This window comes from Zerene cesonia, chromosome 20 (assembly GCF_012273895.1).
Source record: "Zerene cesonia ecotype Mississippi chromosome 20, Zerene_cesonia_1.1, whole genome shotgun sequence".
NCBI classification, from domain to species: domain Eukaryota; kingdom Metazoa; phylum Arthropoda; class Insecta; order Lepidoptera; family Pieridae; genus Zerene; species Zerene cesonia.
Window position 1 is genome coordinate 5,089,582 of NC_052121.1, and position 20,441 is coordinate 5,110,022.

General features: G+C 34.2%; 3 protein-coding genes and 1 long non-coding RNA gene across 5 annotated transcripts in view; 2 read left to right on the forward strand and 2 right to left on the reverse strand.

Annotated features, from left to right (window-relative positions):
- LOC119834780 overlaps nt 1-1,861 on the forward strand; it is a 6,068-nt gene extending 4,207 nt beyond the window's left edge. Inside the window, exons 2-3 of the mRNA XM_038359271.1 lie at nt 825-998; nt 1,397-1,861. Of these exons, the coding sequence (XP_038215199.1) occupies nt 828-998; nt 1,397-1,561 (336 nt within the window). The 5' untranslated portion in view covers nt 825-827 and the 3' untranslated portion in view covers nt 1,562-1,861. The remainder of the gene's footprint in view (nt 1-824; nt 999-1,396) is intronic.
- On the reverse strand, nt 1,852-15,180 carry LOC119834779 (nipped-B-like protein A). 2 transcript variants are annotated; one of them, XM_038359269.1, is made up of 27 exons: nt 15,077-15,180; nt 14,614-14,728; nt 13,002-13,170; nt 12,329-12,918; nt 11,910-12,115; nt 11,592-11,832; nt 11,351-11,512; nt 11,046-11,233; nt 10,657-10,894; nt 10,018-10,262; nt 9,395-9,628; nt 8,967-9,185; nt 8,596-8,778; nt 7,631-8,362; nt 7,238-7,558; nt 6,941-7,079; nt 6,745-6,869; nt 6,318-6,552; nt 5,902-6,056; nt 5,542-5,806; nt 5,104-5,294; nt 4,797-4,990; nt 4,564-4,687; nt 4,325-4,471; nt 3,899-4,092; nt 3,430-3,604; nt 1,852-2,978 (listed from the first exon to the last, which is right to left on the reverse strand). In XM_038359269.1, exons 2-27 carry the CDS (start codon nt 14,678-14,680, stop codon nt 2,784-2,786), a joined length of 5,934 nt encoding a protein of 1,977 aa, XP_038215197.1. In that variant the 5' UTR covers nt 14,681-14,728; nt 15,077-15,180; the 3' UTR covers nt 1,852-2,783. The 2 variants fall into 2 exon arrangements, with proteins under 2 accessions (XP_038215197.1, XP_038215198.1); XM_038359270.1 differs by having other exon boundaries at nt 14,614-14,989; nt 15,077-15,166.
- Nucleotides 15,181-17,260: 2,080 nt separating this feature from the next.
- Nucleotides 17,261-20,441, forward strand: part of LOC119835341 (dehydrogenase/reductase SDR family protein 7-like) — a 42,157-nt gene continuing 38,976 nt past the window's right edge. Inside the window, exon 1 of the mRNA XM_038360107.1 lies at nt 17,261-17,391. Within this exon, the coding sequence (XP_038216035.1) occupies nt 17,350-17,391 (42 nt within the window). The 5' untranslated portion in view covers nt 17,261-17,349. The remainder of the gene's footprint in view (nt 17,392-20,441) is intronic.
- On the reverse strand, nt 19,217-20,435 carry LOC119835344. Its single transcript, XR_005288037.1, has 3 exons — nt 20,284-20,435; nt 20,056-20,196; nt 19,217-19,864 (listed from the first exon to the last, which is right to left on the reverse strand). It is a non-coding gene; the product is annotated as an uncharacterized LOC119835344 (long non-coding RNA).

Here is a 20,441-nt window from a genome sequence, read left to right on the forward strand (position 1 = left end):
AGATTCGAAATTCAAATGTAATATTTTTTTATAATTAAGTGTAACAGTATTTATGGCCAGACTAAGTATATATTAAACGCAGATAGAGTATATTTTAAGCTGTATTTGATTTTGCGCTGAAAAAAAAATTAAATATACTACTCGTACACTAGTTTGTAATGCATAAACTTAATTACTTTTAGTTCTAACCCTCACAACACAATCCCACAAAATATGTCCAAGGTTTCTATAACCTGTGCGATGAAAGTGTTTGGAATATGTCTAAGATTACACACTAGCTGGCGCTCGCGAATTCGATCGCGTCGCCTTTGAACGTGAACAAACTGGAGGCATTTAATTAAATTAGGTTTACGGTATAGATATAATACTTTACTTCCCGAATTTTCGGAGATATATCGTTGATTTTAGCATCAAATGTTCCAAATATCGATTATTATAAGTCGACAGAAAATGCCCATCACACTGAACAACTTTTGCTAAGACAATATATTGTATCTGGGCTCTTAAAGTTTCCGATCTTCAAGTTTATACTCTCACCAGAAAATGCTAATAGCATTAATTTTTGTACCTCTTCATCAGTTTTTCCAGTTTACGAAATAAATTGTAGCAATATGTTGCCCAGGAGTAATACCTATATAAAAAAAATCATTCGAATCCGTCCAGTAGTTCCAGAGATTAACGTGTACAAACAAACAGACACAAGTTTTGTTTCGGATTCGTGCTTAAACAGACAGATTTAATAGATGGGGAATCCATTATTTTTTTATATCTTCAATTTACAAATAAATTTTTTTAAAGTAAGTTTTGTGTAATATTGTCCATAGACAATGAGCGGAGAGGCAATATCATATGACGACGTGAGCTATGTGGATGTAAACGCGCTGCCTTTGAAGCCGCCGCAGCCGTTCGTCCCGCCAGACAAGGCCGTGCGTCGGGCGTGGCACCCAGTCATGTGGGATGACAGCAACCAAGAAGACCAATCGGTCAAGGAAGACGAGGTATATTTTAAGTTACTTTTACCAGATGAACAAAAATTAGTTGTTTTTTCAAGTTATTCGCAATACCATTCCAGTCAAGAAAAATACTGAACAGATTTTGATGTATGCGATATCGTTCTCATTGTTTAAGTGGTAGAAATGGATGATAATGTTAGGTTTTATGTTTGTGTTAATTTCTTCAATTACAATTGTAGCTTATGAGCTGCGTCTGTCTGGTATATTATTTATCATTTAATAAACAATTATAGTTACAAATATAAACATGTACTTGTACACGTAATGAAGATGTCAGTTTATGTATTTTTTCATGTTTTCTACCATATATTTCATAACAGTAAATCATGTTTTGTATAAGGTATAAGTGAAACAGCTCATAATAATATTCATGTTAATTTCAGGAGGAACAAAAATCTAAAGAATACCCACACAAAAAACAGATTCGTAACATCAAGCGTCTCGTAGCAGAAGGAAAATTAAAACCGACACCTGAAACTCTCATCTTTTTCCTTTGTAATAAATTTGCGATATCTGAAGAAAGGCAGGCGAAAATGAATTCTGGTTAATAGGCGACGATTAATTTTTCAACTAAATTAACAAAATAATACTGTAATTAGACTAAAATATATGTACTAAAACTAATTTTGTGATAATATTTGTATTGTGGAACATTCATAAAAGAAACAACTGTATTAATACAATAATTGGTTTAAAATGTGATATAAATATTAATTAAGAAATAAAATGTAATAATGTATCAATTTATATTTTCATACTTTAGCATTTGTTCTTTTCGACCAAGGTAATAAATAACAAGGGCAATAAATAGAAAAAAATTAAATAAAAATAAAAATCTATCCGTGTAACTTTAATGTTCTCTTATTTATCGAAATGCAGCATATTGCAGTATCCTCCACATTCAACATAAATCTTTTATATCTATATTACATAGACGCCGATACGTATAAAAATTATGCACTCTATTCCTTGTACCGGTCGCGGCGACGCACGACAACAAATTGACCTACACGTTAGTGTCCGTCGCGGCTCGCGACGCTCATTCGGAAATGTTACATAATATAATTTATTCTTCATAGAAATTATCTACACATAAGAAATCCGTTACGAAACGAAATCTTATATCGTCGCTCATTATATAACGCAGCGAATGCATTATTAAATTTCCATTATGACGGCTTACACCATGTTTTGTTTTTATATAATAGTTTCGAGTCACTTTCATAAACGCAACCTAAAGTTGAGTTTGAGCTGTGATTTGCTGCATTACAAAACGAGCGACGTTACATTTCAGTGGCAGTCGGTCCCAATATTCAATCTATCTGCGATCGTCGCTAAATACTTAACGTCGTTATGTTAAAAAAAAACGTTCTAACAATATATGTATATTTACGGCGGTGATTCACTAAGAGATTACGATATTACAAACAGATTTAACATCGGGGCCGCACACATCATCCGCGCGCACTTCGCACGTCGCGGGCCGACGAAATAAATAGAACATAACTGTGGGTTCGCACCGATGAATTATCATAAACACGTTTGACACTCCGTTTTCGACAAAGTTCCGAATCGTGCACGCACTCCGAGTGAAACACGTTCGCCACTTCACATCACAACACAATCGTAACGAGCGCACGGGCGCGTCGGTGCGCGCACGTCGCGGGCGCGCCGCGCGCGCGGCGCAGGCGTATCGCATTGCGAGTAGAATGTATGTCAGTGCGTACCTAGGGGTATAGTGTCCTCTCACTGTGAGGCCGCGCACTGTCACTAGGTGGCGGGCGGCGGCGCGGCGGGCGGCGGCGCGCTCTTGCTGCTGCCCGCGCCCCCCGCGCCCGCGCCCGCGCCCGCCGCGCCCGCGCCCGCACTCGCCGCCCCCGCGCCGCCCGCGCCCGCCGCCGGCGCCGCGCTCGCCTCCTCGTCCTCCTCCTCCTCCGGGTCGAACTTCAGCATCAACTGCTTAAACTGTAACGCAAACGTATACGTTTTAAGCATACCTTTATAAACATATGCTTTTCTCATAATGGAATTGAAAGATAGCAAGACTTTTTGCTTAACTTCTTGCTGTGTGTGTAAACATGTTTAATATGCGTAATGTCACCAGAATAACACTACTAAAACAAGAACATTCGAATAGTAAATGGACACGTACAAAACACGCCTTTAATCTACATCTATAAATTTATCACTATGCATTGGCAGACTGTAACATTTCTCAGCGAGCAGCTAAAATTGACATATTCTTTTTAGTGATCATCAAGTGGTGAAATAAAAGAAAAATAAAACCGGTTGGGTAACTCTCGTTGGCCTATTCAATCTGTGACAGATTATATATGCAGCTAGCTAAAGCGCAAAGAAGAAATCTAATTGAAAAAATAAATGTTTAAGTTCGAGTTTGAAAGGATAAATCACAAACCTCTAGATAGTCGTCGACGAGTCGTCGCCGGCCCCGCTCGTCCAGGTCATCATCCACGCCGCCCTCCTGCAGCTGCGCCATGGTCGCCTTGGGCTCGAACTGCGGCGCGTGCCGTCGCGATATCGCTTTCTCGTACACCTTCACGTTCTCCGATGGAGAGTACTGGTTTATTTTTCTGCAACAACGTTATAACTTATTTTAATAAGTGGTCAATGTGAGGGCATTTTTTGTCGTTGTCCGCCCCGGTTACGTCCGTCGTACATATATATAACCTAAAGCTCTCCTCAACAAATGGGCTATCTAATACTGAAAGAATTTTTCAAATCGGACCAGTAGTTCCTGACATTAGCGTGTTCAACCAAACAGATAAACTTTATAATATTAGTAAAGATTATAAAAAAGGGGGAAGATTTCATAGTCGGTTTGTATCAATCGAACTCAACACATAAGGCAGCAGCGCAGTACTCACGCGTCAGTGAGCCCGTAGAGCTGCTTGAGGTGCTGCTTGAGCACGAGCAGCAGCAGGCAGCCGCGCGCCTGGCGCATGGCGTCGCGCAGCGGCCGCGCGTCCGCCGGCACGCGCGCGAGCAGCGCCTCCGCCTCCTCCTCGTCCTCCTCCTCGTCGAGCGGCTCCTTCTCCTCCACGTTCGTTTTTATTAAGCCCTGCAAGTTGTCGCGTCCATATTGAAAATTTATTCGTTTCATTATAATTATAATGATATTTCGAGTTTCTGTAATTTTCACATATAATGCACGAATGCAAGATGTTACTTTTTTATACATCTTTAAATACAATAGATTTATTTTTTATTAAACGCCAATTGAATGGTTATAAAATATATCAAAGCTGCGAAGCCGGCTAGTACTGTAAATAAAAAATATGTATTTGTCATACCTCACGAAAAAGCTGTAATAGATTGGATCCCGATGTAGAAATAATAATATCAATATGGTGTATGATAAACAAAGGTTCGTCTTGAACTTGATATGGAAAGTAGCTCAAGTTGTCGGCTAAAAACAGCATCTGATCCAACGGCGCAGTCTGTAAATATTTAAATTATAAATGTTAAATTTATTAATAATGTCAAATAATCAATAAATTTCCTTATAAGAGTAAAGAAAACATATAATTACCGATGCGTCATCGAATTGCTTTAATAATGACAATACAAGCGCTCGTCTCTGCGGCCTCGTATTCCGTAATAATGAATATAAAAAACCATTTAATGCAGAGGGTAAATCGTCTTGCTCTTTTTTCCTGCAAATAAGAAAAACATGTCACTCTGAACGATTTCTAATTTTTTACAACAGTTGTGAATACATTCATTTAATCCAAATTAAACCATTGAAAATATAAAATGTCGTACCTAAAACCTCGAATAACTCCTTTGTTATCAGTTTGTAAAATTTTCTGTAATTGATAGGAAAGTTTGATTCCTAGTTGAGCTTTCATATGAATGAAGCCAGGGTATTTCTTGTCAATTTCTTGCAGGTTCTTATCAGCTGTATGTGATACTGTGATTTCTGTATCCGTGCTCATACATATTAAATATGGAACAATCTGAAATAAATGTTGCATTACAAACAATTACACATCTGTATACCATTAATCTGAATACCATTTCGTCTTAAGACATGAATGTAAAAAAAAACAAAATATTTAATGTAAATTACCTGAACTGGATGCACCAGACCCTGTGCAAGCACTAACTGCACAACCTTCATAGCGCTAGAACGCACTGTAGTGCTCAAGTGTAGGAATGAACCCAATATCTCTTTAAGGTATAACTGAATCACAGTTGATGCCATTCCTGATGACACATCACCCATTTCTTTAAGATTCTCCATTTTCGATCTTTTTGACCCTGAGTACAAAGAAATTTAATTCATATTAATATGAGCAATAAGTGCTTATTGATTGAAATTTGCAAACAATATTATCTGTTATTGAAAGTCAACAATTTATATTAGTAGTCGAAATTGATTCAAAGTTTTTGATAAGCTCCACTTCAATCTCATGATATACAATTAATGCGATACAACATTTCCTTCCTTTTTTATGTTACCCTGAAGTCATAAGAATTTATAATTAAAAAAAAATAAACGACTCACATTCTCTATCTTGTCTTATCATCCTTTGCTCCTCTTCCTGTAAGTACATTTCAATATTTCTAAGCACATCCGCTTTCATCTCGACAGGCGCAAGGTCTGAAGTTAAAAGGTGATGATAAAACTCTTTTAGCTCAGGCCGAAGCATAAATTCGTAATGCCTGACGCACACTGAACCGAGGGCTTTCAGCGTGTGAGATACAAAATCCTCATCTTCTAAATTAACGAAAAACATTAAAGTGTTATACACTTGTTCCTTAATATCACTCTGTAAAATAAAATAAATATTATTGTTAGTATATTTAGTAGAATATAACATTTCAATATAATATACATTTTAAGAAATTGATAAATCGCTTATACCTGCAATCCATCAATAACTTTACCGTCAGTAAAGTCAAAATATCTAAGTAAAAGTCCAACAATGAATAAAGCTCTTCTAAAATGTGGTCGTGAGTGCAGTGATCGCGTCACTTCAGGATTGCGTTGCCAGCCTTGTTTCCATTGGAGTAGAATACCTTCGCAAATAAATATTTTGTTACCAAACACTAATTAAGGCCTTTAAAAAAATCCATTTGATTATTTACGGCAATATTTAACATTGTTTTCAAATAGAAAGTGTAAGATAATATGTTCTATTACAACTAGAGTCTGTTAAATGATTTTGTTTTCGTTTAAGTCGATAGGAGAATTTGCTCAATTGGAAAATATCGTATATTAAATATAGATACATATTTTCACTAAAAATAATTCGATTTTGACAAAATCAATCCACTCACTGTGATACTGGTTAAAGACGTCTCTTATAAGTTTATAATTGTGCGTAAGATTGTTAACAATGGCAGCAAGGCAGGCAATACATGACGCTATAACAAGTTGGCCTCGTTGCAATATTAGTTTAACAGCATCTTCTTCCAACTGAGCTAGAAACACTTCACTGGGATGCTCCATTAGTGGGACAACTAGTTCTAAAGTGGATGCCACGGTTGACATTATTTGTTGTTCGTACTGATTCTGCAATTACAAAATATTATTTATAAAAATCAAACAAAAACAAAAATTATATATCAAAATGACGATTACTTCTATCTCTGGCGATCTTTACGTGACTTTAATATCATCTTTAAACCTTGAAAAGTGTCCTTTGCTTTGTTTTATACGTAAAATAATTATTTATTAGGGTATTAAAAACATAAAACATTTTACCTGACATTTTAAGCTTAAGTAAGGCTGGAGAGTTAATGCGTGATTTACCAGCAACTGTGGCCTTATCTTTGCGAATAAATGTAATGTTGAAAGGCACGCTAAAATACGCTGGGATGAACCATTTCCTACAAATAAACAATTTATATAATATCGTACAGATTATATGCATCAATTTTAGAAAAAGTTTTCTACCTACCCTCAGTGCTAGTTTCTTCTAACTGTAGTAGATGTTCAATAAGACAATCAACAATCTGTTGACACGCTACCAATAAAGATTTAGGCGGTTGGTAAATAATCTTGGTCGAATCATCCTTGTCTTCTTTAGGTTTAAATAACTGAAAGTATTAAATTATTAAGCTTCCATAAACTAAAATAACTTTTATATTTAAAAATATTGTAGTTCACCAAACAGAAAAACAATAAAAAATAAAATAAATTTATTTCTTTAATACCAATTTCTGTTGCATCTACTTGTTATAATTATAATACTTACACTTGTCAATAATTGCTGAAACCATTCTAATCCCATATCCCTCGAAGATATAACAACATCAGTGATGTTAAGAACTTTCCTCGTCAAAGGATCAGCGGTGGCTGTCGTCATATCGAGAGTCCCAGGTCGCGCTGTGTTCGGACACGGCGTAAACCACATGTTTTGAAATACTTCCATAACCAATTTCCGGATACCCTCCTCATCGTTAACTCGCCTAATCATTTTTACACAAATTTCGGGTATCTTGGGAAATTCTGGACATTCTATACATATGTCTTTTAAGATTTTTATCACTCTTTTTCTAACAGAAACACCCGTGTCCTGAAAATTTAAGAAAGTTTAATACAATGTTGGAAAGCAAGATTGTCATCTTAAATGAGGGAGTTTACTTACCAATATTCTGTTAGAAAGCATGCCATAATACTTGTCAATAAGATCAGGCCGACTGAGAACAAATTTGCCAACAAGGTCAACAGCTGCCTCACGTACTGCAGTAGATTGATCTAGAAAGGAGCGATTGACCCCAATCTGCATGTCCGGCCTCGCCAAAACTGATGGATCCGCTTCTACTATCATTGTCAAGCATTTCATTGCCTTTGTTCGAATCGCTATCGTGTTCTCGCATAATATTACCAAAATCTTTCTCAAATACTTATCAAAACTTTGTGAAAATGATCTCTTGGATGCCAAGTACTGAGATATTAGCTCTGCTCCACTATAATCTATGTAAGACTGCATTACTTGCACCTGAGTTCCACCTTGATAGCGAAATGGCCTGATTTTTTCCAAGAAAAAAGCTTTCCGTCGTTCTATTGTTTTAAACTTCTCCGCGGACAGCACAGCAGTTGACGTGTTCTTTTTAGATTCTTTTACGATCTCCTCGTCGTCATCCGATTCCTCGTCACTGGTCTCGTCTTTGTACCGTTTTTTCGATTTGTGTTTAGGTTTTTTCGTGGGTGACGCTTTAGGTTGTACAACCATATCCCTGTACCACTGCGTAATATAAAAATGACGTGCGCAATTCCACGCTTGATCCTTCTGTCCGTTGATAGCTAAATAATCGAGTAAAACTCTTTGTAAGAATTCTGTTCTTTGCTCATCTTCATCTAATCCAGAGGAAGGGGTCTAAAATTGTAAGGTACGTTTATATAAACAGAAAATTGGATTAAAGTATTTGTCTTGAAATACTTAGACAAATTCCTTAATCCTCCCTATTTTACAACAATGTAATTGAAACACATATAATAAGAAGGTATAGCCAATCATGCTTCCCTGATTATTATTAATATTGTTTGGAACTTTTTAAATGTATTAAAATGTCAATCAAATCATTTGTTATTATTAAGGATTAAACTCACGTGTCCTTGTGTTCCATCCTTCTCCTCCTCGGCTCGAATATCCCTCATCACGGCGTCCATGGTAGACAGCTTAGCACGCGAATGCACACTGTCTCGCCTAAGTCTCGACGCAACCAATCCCAAATACTCTAATGAAGCTACGCGAACTGGCATCTCCATTGATTTGTCTGACATATATTTAACCTGAGAAACAAATATTTCACCTTTTTTTTTCTAGTTCGAACTATTTCAAAAAGGAAAATAATACAATAAAAAAGCAAAATATACATGAAAACGTATTCATGTATAGTTTGCATTTTTTTTTTAGTCAATATGCATGGCAGATATTGGCGGCCGATACTTAAAGTAATTATAACACATGAAATACTCACAAGCATTGTTCCAAGTAGACTCAATAATAATTCGGTAGCGGGCCACTCAGGTTTGTTGACTGTGGTAAGTAAATCATGAACAAAATTTTCAAACAAGGGCCTGAAATCTACTTCTTCTGTACGACTTCGGCACTTATTTAAAAACGATGTCAGGAATGTTCCACCCACACTTATTGCTGCTTCATATTTTGATATTATTAAGAGATCCTTGTCAACATGCTGAAATGGATAATTAATGAATTCAAAATTGATAGATTTTGACATTATTAAAAGATACAATTCACACATAAAAATGAATCTGAGGTACAATTAAGGTTTGATTAGGAAATGATTTAACTTATATAATATAACATCAACAATACAATGTACAATGTTTACCACTTCTCTACATAAAACAATAAAAACAATATTAAGACAACCACACCAACCTTTTTACTCTCCAGCTCAACTTCCTTCTCTTTATCTTGTGATTTACACAGTGTCTCCGGTAGGGTTACAACACATTGCACGAGTTGCAATACAAGCGCTGTGAGCATCTGAATGTGTTGATCCGAGCTCAGTTGGAATGATCGCAAGTTGTGTTTAGAGCTCGGTATCCGCGCTATCGACGCTAATATATCTTCCAACAGCAACCGCCGGTGTTGCTCGTATTTAGTAAATATCTGAACAAAAGGTTGGATTCTTTTTTAAAACTTAATGTTCTTGTTAATACTGCTATGATTGATAGACAAATAAAAATAATAATGATGAATTTAATGACTGTTATAACTCATATCATATTCGCATAAGCTCCACTCGGTGGAATCGTTCATTGTTTAAGTGCATCAGTAATTCAACAAATTGGAATAATATTAAATTTTCGCAATGAAATATTTACATTGGTGTTTGAATAAAATAAATACATATTTATATCTAGAGCTAATTATCTACCATCATTCAATTTATTATCTATACTTACCCATTGAAACCATCATTGAACCCTTTGAACTAAAACTCCTGGCTGCATTACATTAACACGTACCGAACCCCTTCCTCATCAACCACCACTCACCGTAGTGACCAGCTTGAGTGCGGACAACTGCAGCTCGCTGATGTTCTCGACGAAGAAGGGCGACACGGCCACAGTGGACGCGTGCAGCACCGTCGTGTCGGTGAGGTGGTGCGCCGCGAACAGCTCGCCCAGCAGCGTGACGCACTCGTGCGCGTGCGTGTACAGCTCGCGCACCGCACGGTTCGAGTTGCCGCTGCGCTGCTTCGCGTGCGACGCGCCGCCGCCGCGACGCTTGCGCCCGTCGACTGGTGATATACGATGGTTACATTTTGTCATGCAACTTGTTCATTTATTTTAAAGGATTGGGTCCATGTGGATCCAAGAGCTCCATCCTCGAAAGTTGGTCGAACATTGGGGATGTAATGTAGAACATTTAATTGTTTATAAGACTACAAAAGGAAGAAACTTTTTCTTTATTTTGCTAACACAAATCATTTTGTTTATATTTTTTATTGCATATTTTAAGAAAAATAAATTAAAACGAAAAATTAAGTGATGACGTCATAGATATGGCAGAATTAAGATGAAAATTATATATTTATCCAAGTCGGTCATAGTCTAAATATTGTTTTATTTTAATCGGTGATTTCAAATCTATGTTTTTAACCAAAGCATATAATAAGCAGAGACAGAATTTACCTTTTTTCTTAGAAGTTATCTGGATACTGTAGACTGGATCATATACACAATAGATAGTATTGTTGAGTTGAAACTTTATAAACATAACTATTCTATCAATAACATCTTCTAAATATATGCGCTTAGGCATACTTGGGGAAGTCATTATATATAGAGCTGTTAAACATGCATCAGATGCACACATTACTCGTTCCAATGCAGATTCTAACCAAATCTGCCGCATTTCTTCACTGTCATCCTAAAAATAATAATATTAATATATTACTCAACTGCTTCTCACATGGGCATAAACTTTAAGTTACGTCAAGCTTTAAGGGGCAAGGAAAAGGTCGATAAAATTCTTAAATAGAATATCTGTATCAGTACATATTTTATCTTTAAAAACTCACTGGATCTCCAACTAAAGACATTTTTTCAGCAGCTCTTATATTTTTCTCCAATATATTTAATAATCGAACTAATCTGTCTGCTGGAATGGCCTCCATAGCACCAAGATTTTTGAGCTTTGCTGCTTCTGAGCATAACTCCTGAATTTGGTAACGTGGTAATAACAATTCTTCTGGAATATCTGGACCCTCTGTAATAAATTGAAACAAAATTTTGTAATTTTGACAAATAGATATTCAAATTAGAAAAACATACTCTTTTTGTTTAGAGCTGGAAATATTCCTCCTTGAAACAAAACTTGACATACCCATTTCTTCTGTTATTATCACATCATCATCAATAGTTTCGAAAACAGCATCAATTAGTTTATTGAATCTCTGATAAGTATTCGTTTCCATTAGTTCATCTACAGATAGCATTTCTAATACAGGTACTAATCTCCTTTCAACTTTTCGTAGTTTGGGTCGTACTGAAAAGATTTAAAAGGTTAGAGATGGACTTATTTTTAAAATATAAGGGTATATACCTATAACATATTAAAGTAAAACCTATAGCTGTTTCTTCTTCCTCCTTTTTGCTGGCTTCCTCGTGTTTTCTTTTCACTGCTTCCCAATTCTTTTCTCTGGCCATGTCAATTGCTTCTCTCTCTTTATCTACAGGCCTTGCGGTATTTTGCTTTTGTTTAGATTTTGCCTTTAATGGTATATTATCATCAGAATCCGATTCAACTGTACTATTCTTTCGCACTCTTTCATCGCCAGTAAATTCGTGTTTTTTCAATAATCCCTCCTAGGCAAGGAAAAAATTGTTAATTTTTACATTAACATTTCAACTCTCACTCTCTTAGAAAATATAAAGTAACTTACAGATAGCCGGCCAATTTTTACAACAGGATATCTGCTATTGACAGCACTTGCACTTTTTGATTGGTCTTGTTTTTCTTGTGCAGTAGCCAGTGGGGGCGCGTATGGGGCACCCATTGAAGGTTGAGGCACTTGAGGTTCCTGTCGTAGTGGTGATGGCGCTACACTAGCTTGAGCAGGTGATTGTCCAGTCATCACCCCACCACCATCTAATGAGATAAATTGTTTTAGCTATTATTTATCATAACCATAAATATATTCATAAAAAAAATAAGAGATCTAAGTACAATGATCACATGATTAAAAAATTCTTATTGGAAACTAATTATTATTTGACAAAATATTTATATAACATATTAAAGATACTATTGTAATACAATTTAATTTAATTCTTAAATGAAATATAGGAAATAAGAAATCACCTTGCTCAAATACTTTATCCTGACCCTGCATAAGTCGTTGTTGTTCAGGTATATTGCTTGGTGACATAGACAATGGATCTTTATCTTCACTAATATTAGTTGCAAAACTTCTATTTTCTTGTAGCAAACTGTTGTAGAATCCACCGTTTTGTGGGTTCGCTGAATTGATCAAAGGGCTTGTGTATGTATTTGACTGGCTAGCACTATTCCATGGTGGAGAAATGTTATTCTGGGCAGTTATATTCACTTGACTTCCAGGTCGGGCTTGTGAAGGTGGAGAACCAATGTTTACGTGTGGTGATGATTGGCAAGGAGTAGCTAAAAGTTGTTGATTTGGGATGGATCCCGAATGGACAGCCGTGCCGTGGGATGATGGACTTGAATGTACAGTAGAATGTGATGTATAATTAAATGTAGGCGATGGTGACATTCCATTAAATTTTGATGTATTTAGATGATTGCCCCAGTGATTTGATTGCTGCTGGTCAAACACATTGGGATTTACATTGAGGATTGCCTTTAACAATTCAGGGGTAGATTGTTGTGGAGCTGGACTAACAGCATTTGGTATAGTTTCATCTTTTAAGTCTCTGAAAAAAAATGTAATATTGAGTATTCTTTTTGTTATGCAAATAATTAAAATTCTGAAAATCATCAAATAAAAAAAACTTACATGTGTTGGACCGAAGTTTGCATAAGCGATTGTAGCAATAATGATACTAAGTTATCATCTCTAGTTGCAAGTAATATTGCAGCTTCTTCGGCCACTCTTGGATGAAAAAGTTGAGATTTATTGTTAAGTGTTGACGGTAAAGGTGTAGGGAGAGGAAGCACTGGTAACACTGAAAATAAAATTTGTCAATGAATTAAGTAATACAATTTCCTGTTTGCATCAAATATTTAAAAAATGATTTCTATGGAATTGAATTGATGAAAAATTACTAAAGAAGGACATATTCTATAATAGGGTAGCAAGATAGAAAGCCTTCTTATTATATGAAAGCAGAAGCGTTTTCATATATTTTATGAATTTTGCTAAATCCACTTTTGTTATAAGTGAATGATATTAATGATAAAATACATACATAATTAAAACTTTTTTACATAATGAATATCAACATTTTCTTGTAAGAAAACATAAAAACATTTCAAATTTCCTACAAGAAAGCAATAATTGAAGTCCCATGTCTCTTAGTTCAAGACAAGTAGATGACGAGCATTCTGTGTTCTGCCAGACCATAACATTTTATTTTCAGTCCCCATTGGGAATGAAACTCAGGACCTCTTAGTTATATGCTCACAAATTTTTATCATATGTTTAGTTGAACATAACAATTACAATAAAATAAAAATGTTTTTTTCAGTAATGTGAAAAAAATTGTTTTACCATCTATAATTGATCACTGATTAGTAACTGTATTAGATTATAAAGTAAAAGCATATTTACATAGCAGAAAATAGTTTTTATTTTGAATTACTCAATCATTATAGAAATTGGTTGTTCTCTAATGTCTGCTAATTTTCAAGCTATAAAATTTATGTATGTGTATATGTATAGAAAATTTGGGTAGTGGACACCTTACATAACAATTTTTTAATCAACGAGCAAATAAAGATTAAGCAGCAGCTTTTTAATTTTAGAGAATTAGTAATTAACTACCTTTCTTTTAGTGCAGTTTCAATAAAGAGAATAAAAAATAAACCATAAGGTGTCCCTATAAACCATACCATTTAAGAATAAAGTGTTAAAGTAACCACAATAAGTCTTTTAAAAAATCTGGTAAACTATTCTCACAATTTAGCGAAAACTCACCAATGGAACATTTATCACACACATAAATCACTTATAAGATATTGAACTAATAAATTTATTCAAATACACAAAATAAGCTCAATTCTTACTTATTGTGAAATTATCTTACATGTAGTGAATGAGTTACAAAAGGGCAATGGAGTCTAATTGATATTATTATATAAACTTTTTTATAATGAAAACTACTACACTAGTGTAGTTAAGTTATAACCAATCACAACCACATTTTACTGACAAAATTACACTTTATGATATTATTTTTGTTATGGGTATGCTTTAAAATACGTCACAATGTTATTTATTTTTTTATATGCCCTAAGATTAAAAGGTATATTATTAGAAGTAATTTTACTTCAATGATTTAATGAACAATATCCAAAAAATTGTATCACATTCTTCCAATCAGCATTCAATTTTTTTTAAATAACATTTGTACAAGGTAATGTTAAGAGTATAGGTGCATATTACTTACAGTCAGTTAAACTAGCTACTCCTGCCAAAGTTGTAATAGGGACACTTGGAATATCCCTCTCATTCATCTTGATCCCAATATTTGATGTTATTTTCCAAAGTTGACTACAATTATCCTAAAAGTCAAAAAGAAAGTAGGTTCTGTGGTAATGTAACACACACTATTTGGAGTTGTTTGCGTAGTCGCAGTTTCCATTATCGTTTAACTTTCCACATAAACACTTATCACAGTTGCACATCTATTTTTAGTATTTATTGAAGCCCGAGAAAAACGGCACAAAATATAATAGTTTTATCCAAAGATTGTTGTGAAAATAGGGCAGCCGTCAATTTGATGCTTTGTTGTGCGTTGTGCATCAAAACGAAGGTCAGCGCATCTGTATGACACTCCCAGTATATTTGAGAAAAAGTTTACTATTTAACATTAATTAATATTCTTTTGCTATATATTCATTTATACTCACTGAAACATAATGTAAACTATTTATATCCAGGACAAACCAAACATAATCCTAACATTTATGATAAATCAAGGAATTGTGGCTTAGTGTTGCCTGTATAAATAAATTGTTAGTTTGAGTTGCCTTTATGTAATAAATGTTCTACAATTCCACAGCCGGCCATTCACGCGGAAGGTAGGTAGTTAGTTTTGGATATTTAATTTTGAGTTTTTACTAAATATTTAGTGTGGAGGTTTAACACGTTTTGGCATGAATTTGGCAAGCTAGCAACGGGGAAGTTATTACAACCCCAGAGAAAGCCAGTGTAAAATAGTAGCTGGCAACTGTGTTTCGTTCGGTGAGTGGAATTTTCGGAGGCACGTATTGCTTTAATAATCATCCCAGTTGTTTCCTTTATTCCCTTCATCAATACTTTCGATATCTCTTATCCTGTACATAATAACTAAGTAGTATATAATGAATTGCATATTTGATTACATATTTTATGTTCATAGATAAGTGCGTTGATTCTTTTCAATTCGAGAATCAGTGACAATATTCCCGGTTTTAAATGACAAATGATAACACAAAATCTAGAACGTTAATAAAAAACTTTTATCAACCTTAACCTGAAGTAGAGCAACCACCATAAAAAAAGTTGTCCACGTCGAAATGCCGAGCGATTTGAATATTTCAATGCTAACTGTAATAAAATAAAATAGTAAAAAAAACTCTGTACATTGAACATATTAAAAAAATAATGATGGAAGGGGATTTAAAAAGAGTAATAGAGCACAAAACCAAAAAAAATGTATCTATTTGTCTGTTTCCACTCGCTAATCTCCGGAACTACTGGACGGATTTGAATGAAAGTTATTTCGTTGTATAAGTATTAAGTGTGGGCCATCATTTATTTCGGACCAACTAAACTATGGGAGATATAAAAATTGTGTAGTAACAAAAATTTTTACACATGATGTGTATTTTCTATTACACTATTACATAAATAAAAATTAATTTGAATTAAAGACATCTGCGGAAATTCGGAAGAAGTTCTTCCTGCAATTTGTTCAAGGTTCGCACGAACGAAGTCACGGGCACTAGCTAGTTCTATAATAACAAGATCCTCTCACATATGCCCAAACTTAGGAGAGAAATCCAGGGTACCCTTTGCAATAGGTAGCTAGCGCCACCGGTCAATACTGGTGGGTCTTCGGAAGGGCTTATCTTATTCGGAGTTATTGCCATCTGCTTCATCAGCACCACCGGACGGATAATGCAATCCCTCCCAACAGTTTCTTAAGATACGAATCATAAGAAACTGTTTTTTCCATGCGATCTGCATTTTTTATGCGGGTGGGTCTTTTCTACAACATGGCGGACCTGTTAAATTACTATTTACTATCACCTTGGGACTTTTTTTGTGGCACTTTACAATAGTTTTCTACTCTAGTAGAGTTCAACAAAAATGAATAGATTGCACATACTATTTGTGTATATTAGATGCGCTACAACGAAGTTACTAATTCTTAATTTGTCGTGCTAGCTTCAATTCAGCTAATTTAGATTGAATTCGAGTTACACAACTTAAATCAGCTGAAAGAAGTTAGGGCACAACAATACTTTTACATATTTTTTCTTCCATCCAACCTGTAAGGGCTGTTATCATTCTTATCTTATTCTTTTACCTAAACTTTTTATTTCGTAAGAGTGATTGAAATAAAATCCATTTGCAATTATAATTGATACATTTCTTATTAAAGTTTGTAGGTACCGTTTACCGTCAGCCCAAATTGAGGGTTCGAGTTCGCCACTCAAATTAACTAGAGCTAGAAATCTATTTAACACAGTAAGTTGTGACACAGATTAAGATCTAGTTACTAGGTTGTGGGAGTAAACACTGTTTGCGACAATGATGAGTTGCAGGTTCGAACGCAGATTTGTAATATGAAGGGTGCAATACACGTCCAATAAAAGAGTAGAAAAATGCTCTTGATAATTATTGATATTCCATTTACCATTAGCCATAAAGGAGATCAAATAATTTTAAATGTTGCAAAAATTATCGGAGGCACAGATAATATCATACTATACTAGTATCCAGAAGACTGTCTCCGGTTTGGGTTTAAGGGACAAACTCTATCATCTATGTGAAGTTAGCAACATTGTGTGGGAATTTATAAAATTTAAATTGAATTAATACGTGCCATGTGGGAAAATAATCTAGACATACATTCAATGACATGTTAATGTTCAGTTTTACTCCATAATATATATGTAGTAAGCCCGACAGATATATGAATTTACAATATGTACTATCTTGGAGCAACTGTTTAAAGGTAGGAAATAATAATAAATAAATAAACATATATATACATACATAAAGCATAGCTGTAACAAATAATATCTTATTGAATGGAAAGAGATAAGTAAAAACATGTACATAGATATTTAAGTATTTTTTTGTAAATCAAAAAATAATCATTAAGTCAGAATGTTAATCTGTCATCTATATCAACAGAAAAGAAAGACCCGTAGTCTTATACAAATTAATCATCCCTACTAATATTATAAATGCGAAATTAGGTCTATTTTTTCGTCTATGTGCCCTTCTCTTCTTCACACCTATACTACTGAACCGACTTGGGTGATATTTGATAAGAATAATGTTTGAGATCCAAGAAAGGATGTAGGATAGTTTTTATTCCGGAAATCTCACGGAAACGGCAGGTATGTTCGTAAAACCCAGAGATTGTTCAAATTTTTCTTTTGACTAGACGGATGAAGGCGCGAACGTAAGGTTATTCGCAGATAATAATAAATTCATACATGTGTAGATAAGCTGGCAAATGTAAAATAAACTACTAGTAGCTGTGACCCGCGGTTGAAACCGCGTAAGCGTGCTGCGTAACCGTATCCCGTAGGAATATCGGTATAAAAAGTGCCTATGTGTTATTTCAGTTGTCCAGCTATCTACGAAGCAAAATAGTATTACTATTCACTAATAGATGTCAGGAAAAAAAAACACGTATAAAACACGAATATGACATTATTTCAGTTGTCCAGCTATCTACGAAGCAAAATAGTATTATTATTCACCAATAGATGTCAGGAAAAAAAAACACGAATATGACATTTTCTAAATAAAATTCCTGCAGGGCTATTGGCTAATTTTGACACATTAAGTGATCAACAAAGTTTTGATGATCACTGAAATTTGATGTCCACTAAAAATTCAAAGATTTGGTATTGCGTATCTTAGTAAGTGGACATCATGTCACGGTGTATTACGGTGCTTATCAACTATGACACCGAACATCACTATTTTTTATCGACATTATGCAGCAAAATTAAAAATATACATTTGGTCGTACATTCCATAAGTACGTGAGTAATTTTAAATCTTACGTGTTATAATAACCGGAACACTTGGGATTGGAAATGTTTACAACTTATGGCGCTAAATTCGTAACACTTGAATTTGGTCGTCGCAGCACGTCGTTTTGTGTACACAAGTTTACTGTTTCTAAGTTTCAAATACACATGTGTATGTGAAAGTGAGTTTAAATATAAATTTGAACATTATCCTGAAGTGCTTTTTATGGTTTTATTAAATGTTTAACAAAAATCTATTTTAAGTACATCTAATAAAATGCAACTTATTTATATCAATCACAAATATTATTTTCATATCTTTAACTAATCTTGTTTTATATGACTATTCATGCACGCTTCTAATTGAATAGATTTGTCGGGAAACAGTAATTGAGGAGAATTAAATATTATTTTATTCCCATTAAATTATGCATTACTACCTGCGCCTGCTGTCCGTATTCCGTAAGAATATCGGGATAAAAAGTTGCCTAAATGTTATTCCATTTGTCAAACTGTCTACGTACAAAATTTCATTGCAATCGGTTCAGTAGTCTTTACGTGAGCAACAAACACACAAACATCCTTACAAACTTTCGCATTTGTAATACTTATAGGTCTAGTAGGACTAGTAGGGTTTTGAAATATGCTTGTAATTGTAATAATGTGTTTTACCTTCCTATAAACTTTAGATGCCTGCACATAGAAAGCTTAAAACTTAACATGATTTGAGTTAACACATAAGCTATAAAGTGTAAATTTCTTAAAAGAGAAATAAAAAATATAGTTTTAGATATAAAAATGTTTTCTTTAATTACGTACACAACTACATCACATTTGAATCAAAGCATGAACAATGTATAATATTATATAATATAATTTAAAACTTATACAAGAAATATTGTCATATTCGAATAAAACTTACAATATCTTAGTAAGACAATATGTTTAATCACAAATACAAGTATAAATAATTTTCACTTAAAACATACACTCAATACATTTTTAACTCAATAAATATTTAACATATCATCTCGAATTCCAGTCTGCACCAATTGTTCTCTGGTAAGATCTTATATAACCTCAACTATGGCATCCTCTCCTAAATCCTGAGACATATTTTCACTTCCAGCATCAGAAGCCTATATTTCGGGTATTTTGGCATTCTGCATATTTGCAATATTGTGCAGGACAACACATGCATTCACTAATTTGCCATTAGTAACTGGATCATAATGAAAAACTCTATGGGCCAACAAACAATACCAACATGCTTTTAATACCCCCATACACTGTTCAACAGTATTCCTGACACAGCAATGAAGGTTGCAATAGTATTCTTCAGGTGTCCCAGGCCCTGCTCCTAATATTGGTGTCATCATCCAGGGCCGTTGCGCATGCTGCATCCACATACATTATGTTTAATTTGGAATCACATAACTGAAAAGATATATATTAATTGTTATATTATTTTCTACATATAAGTATTTATAAATGAGTTTTTATTGTCCTTAAGTTAAACCTAATACAGATAATGTTGAATACTCATTTTATTGATTTGTAAGTCATCAGTTATAAATTAAACTGAGAAAAAAAGAAAAATCAAAAGACATGGATATTTTTAGACTTACTATTAATACATTCAATGAATGAAAATATTTCCTATTAAGAATTGTTTCTTCATGGTTAGTGGGTTTGATTATTGCAATATTTCTAGTAGAGTTCCATCAATGCAGCCAAGGACTCAAGAAAAACCAAATTTTACACTAAAGCTGTAAAAATATAACATTTAATAAAAAATCTTGGTATAATGCATTATCATTATCATAATATTATAAAACAAAAATGTTTAAACTTACTCTGGTATTACGATTTCTCTTTGGGTCATATGGAATTTGATATACTTATAAAGTATTACTTGGGTGTTAATGTGTTAAGTTGTATTTGTAACATCATGCAAACATTTACTCAATGTTGGCTGGGACATATTTCAATAATTAAAATTTCAATGCTTCTT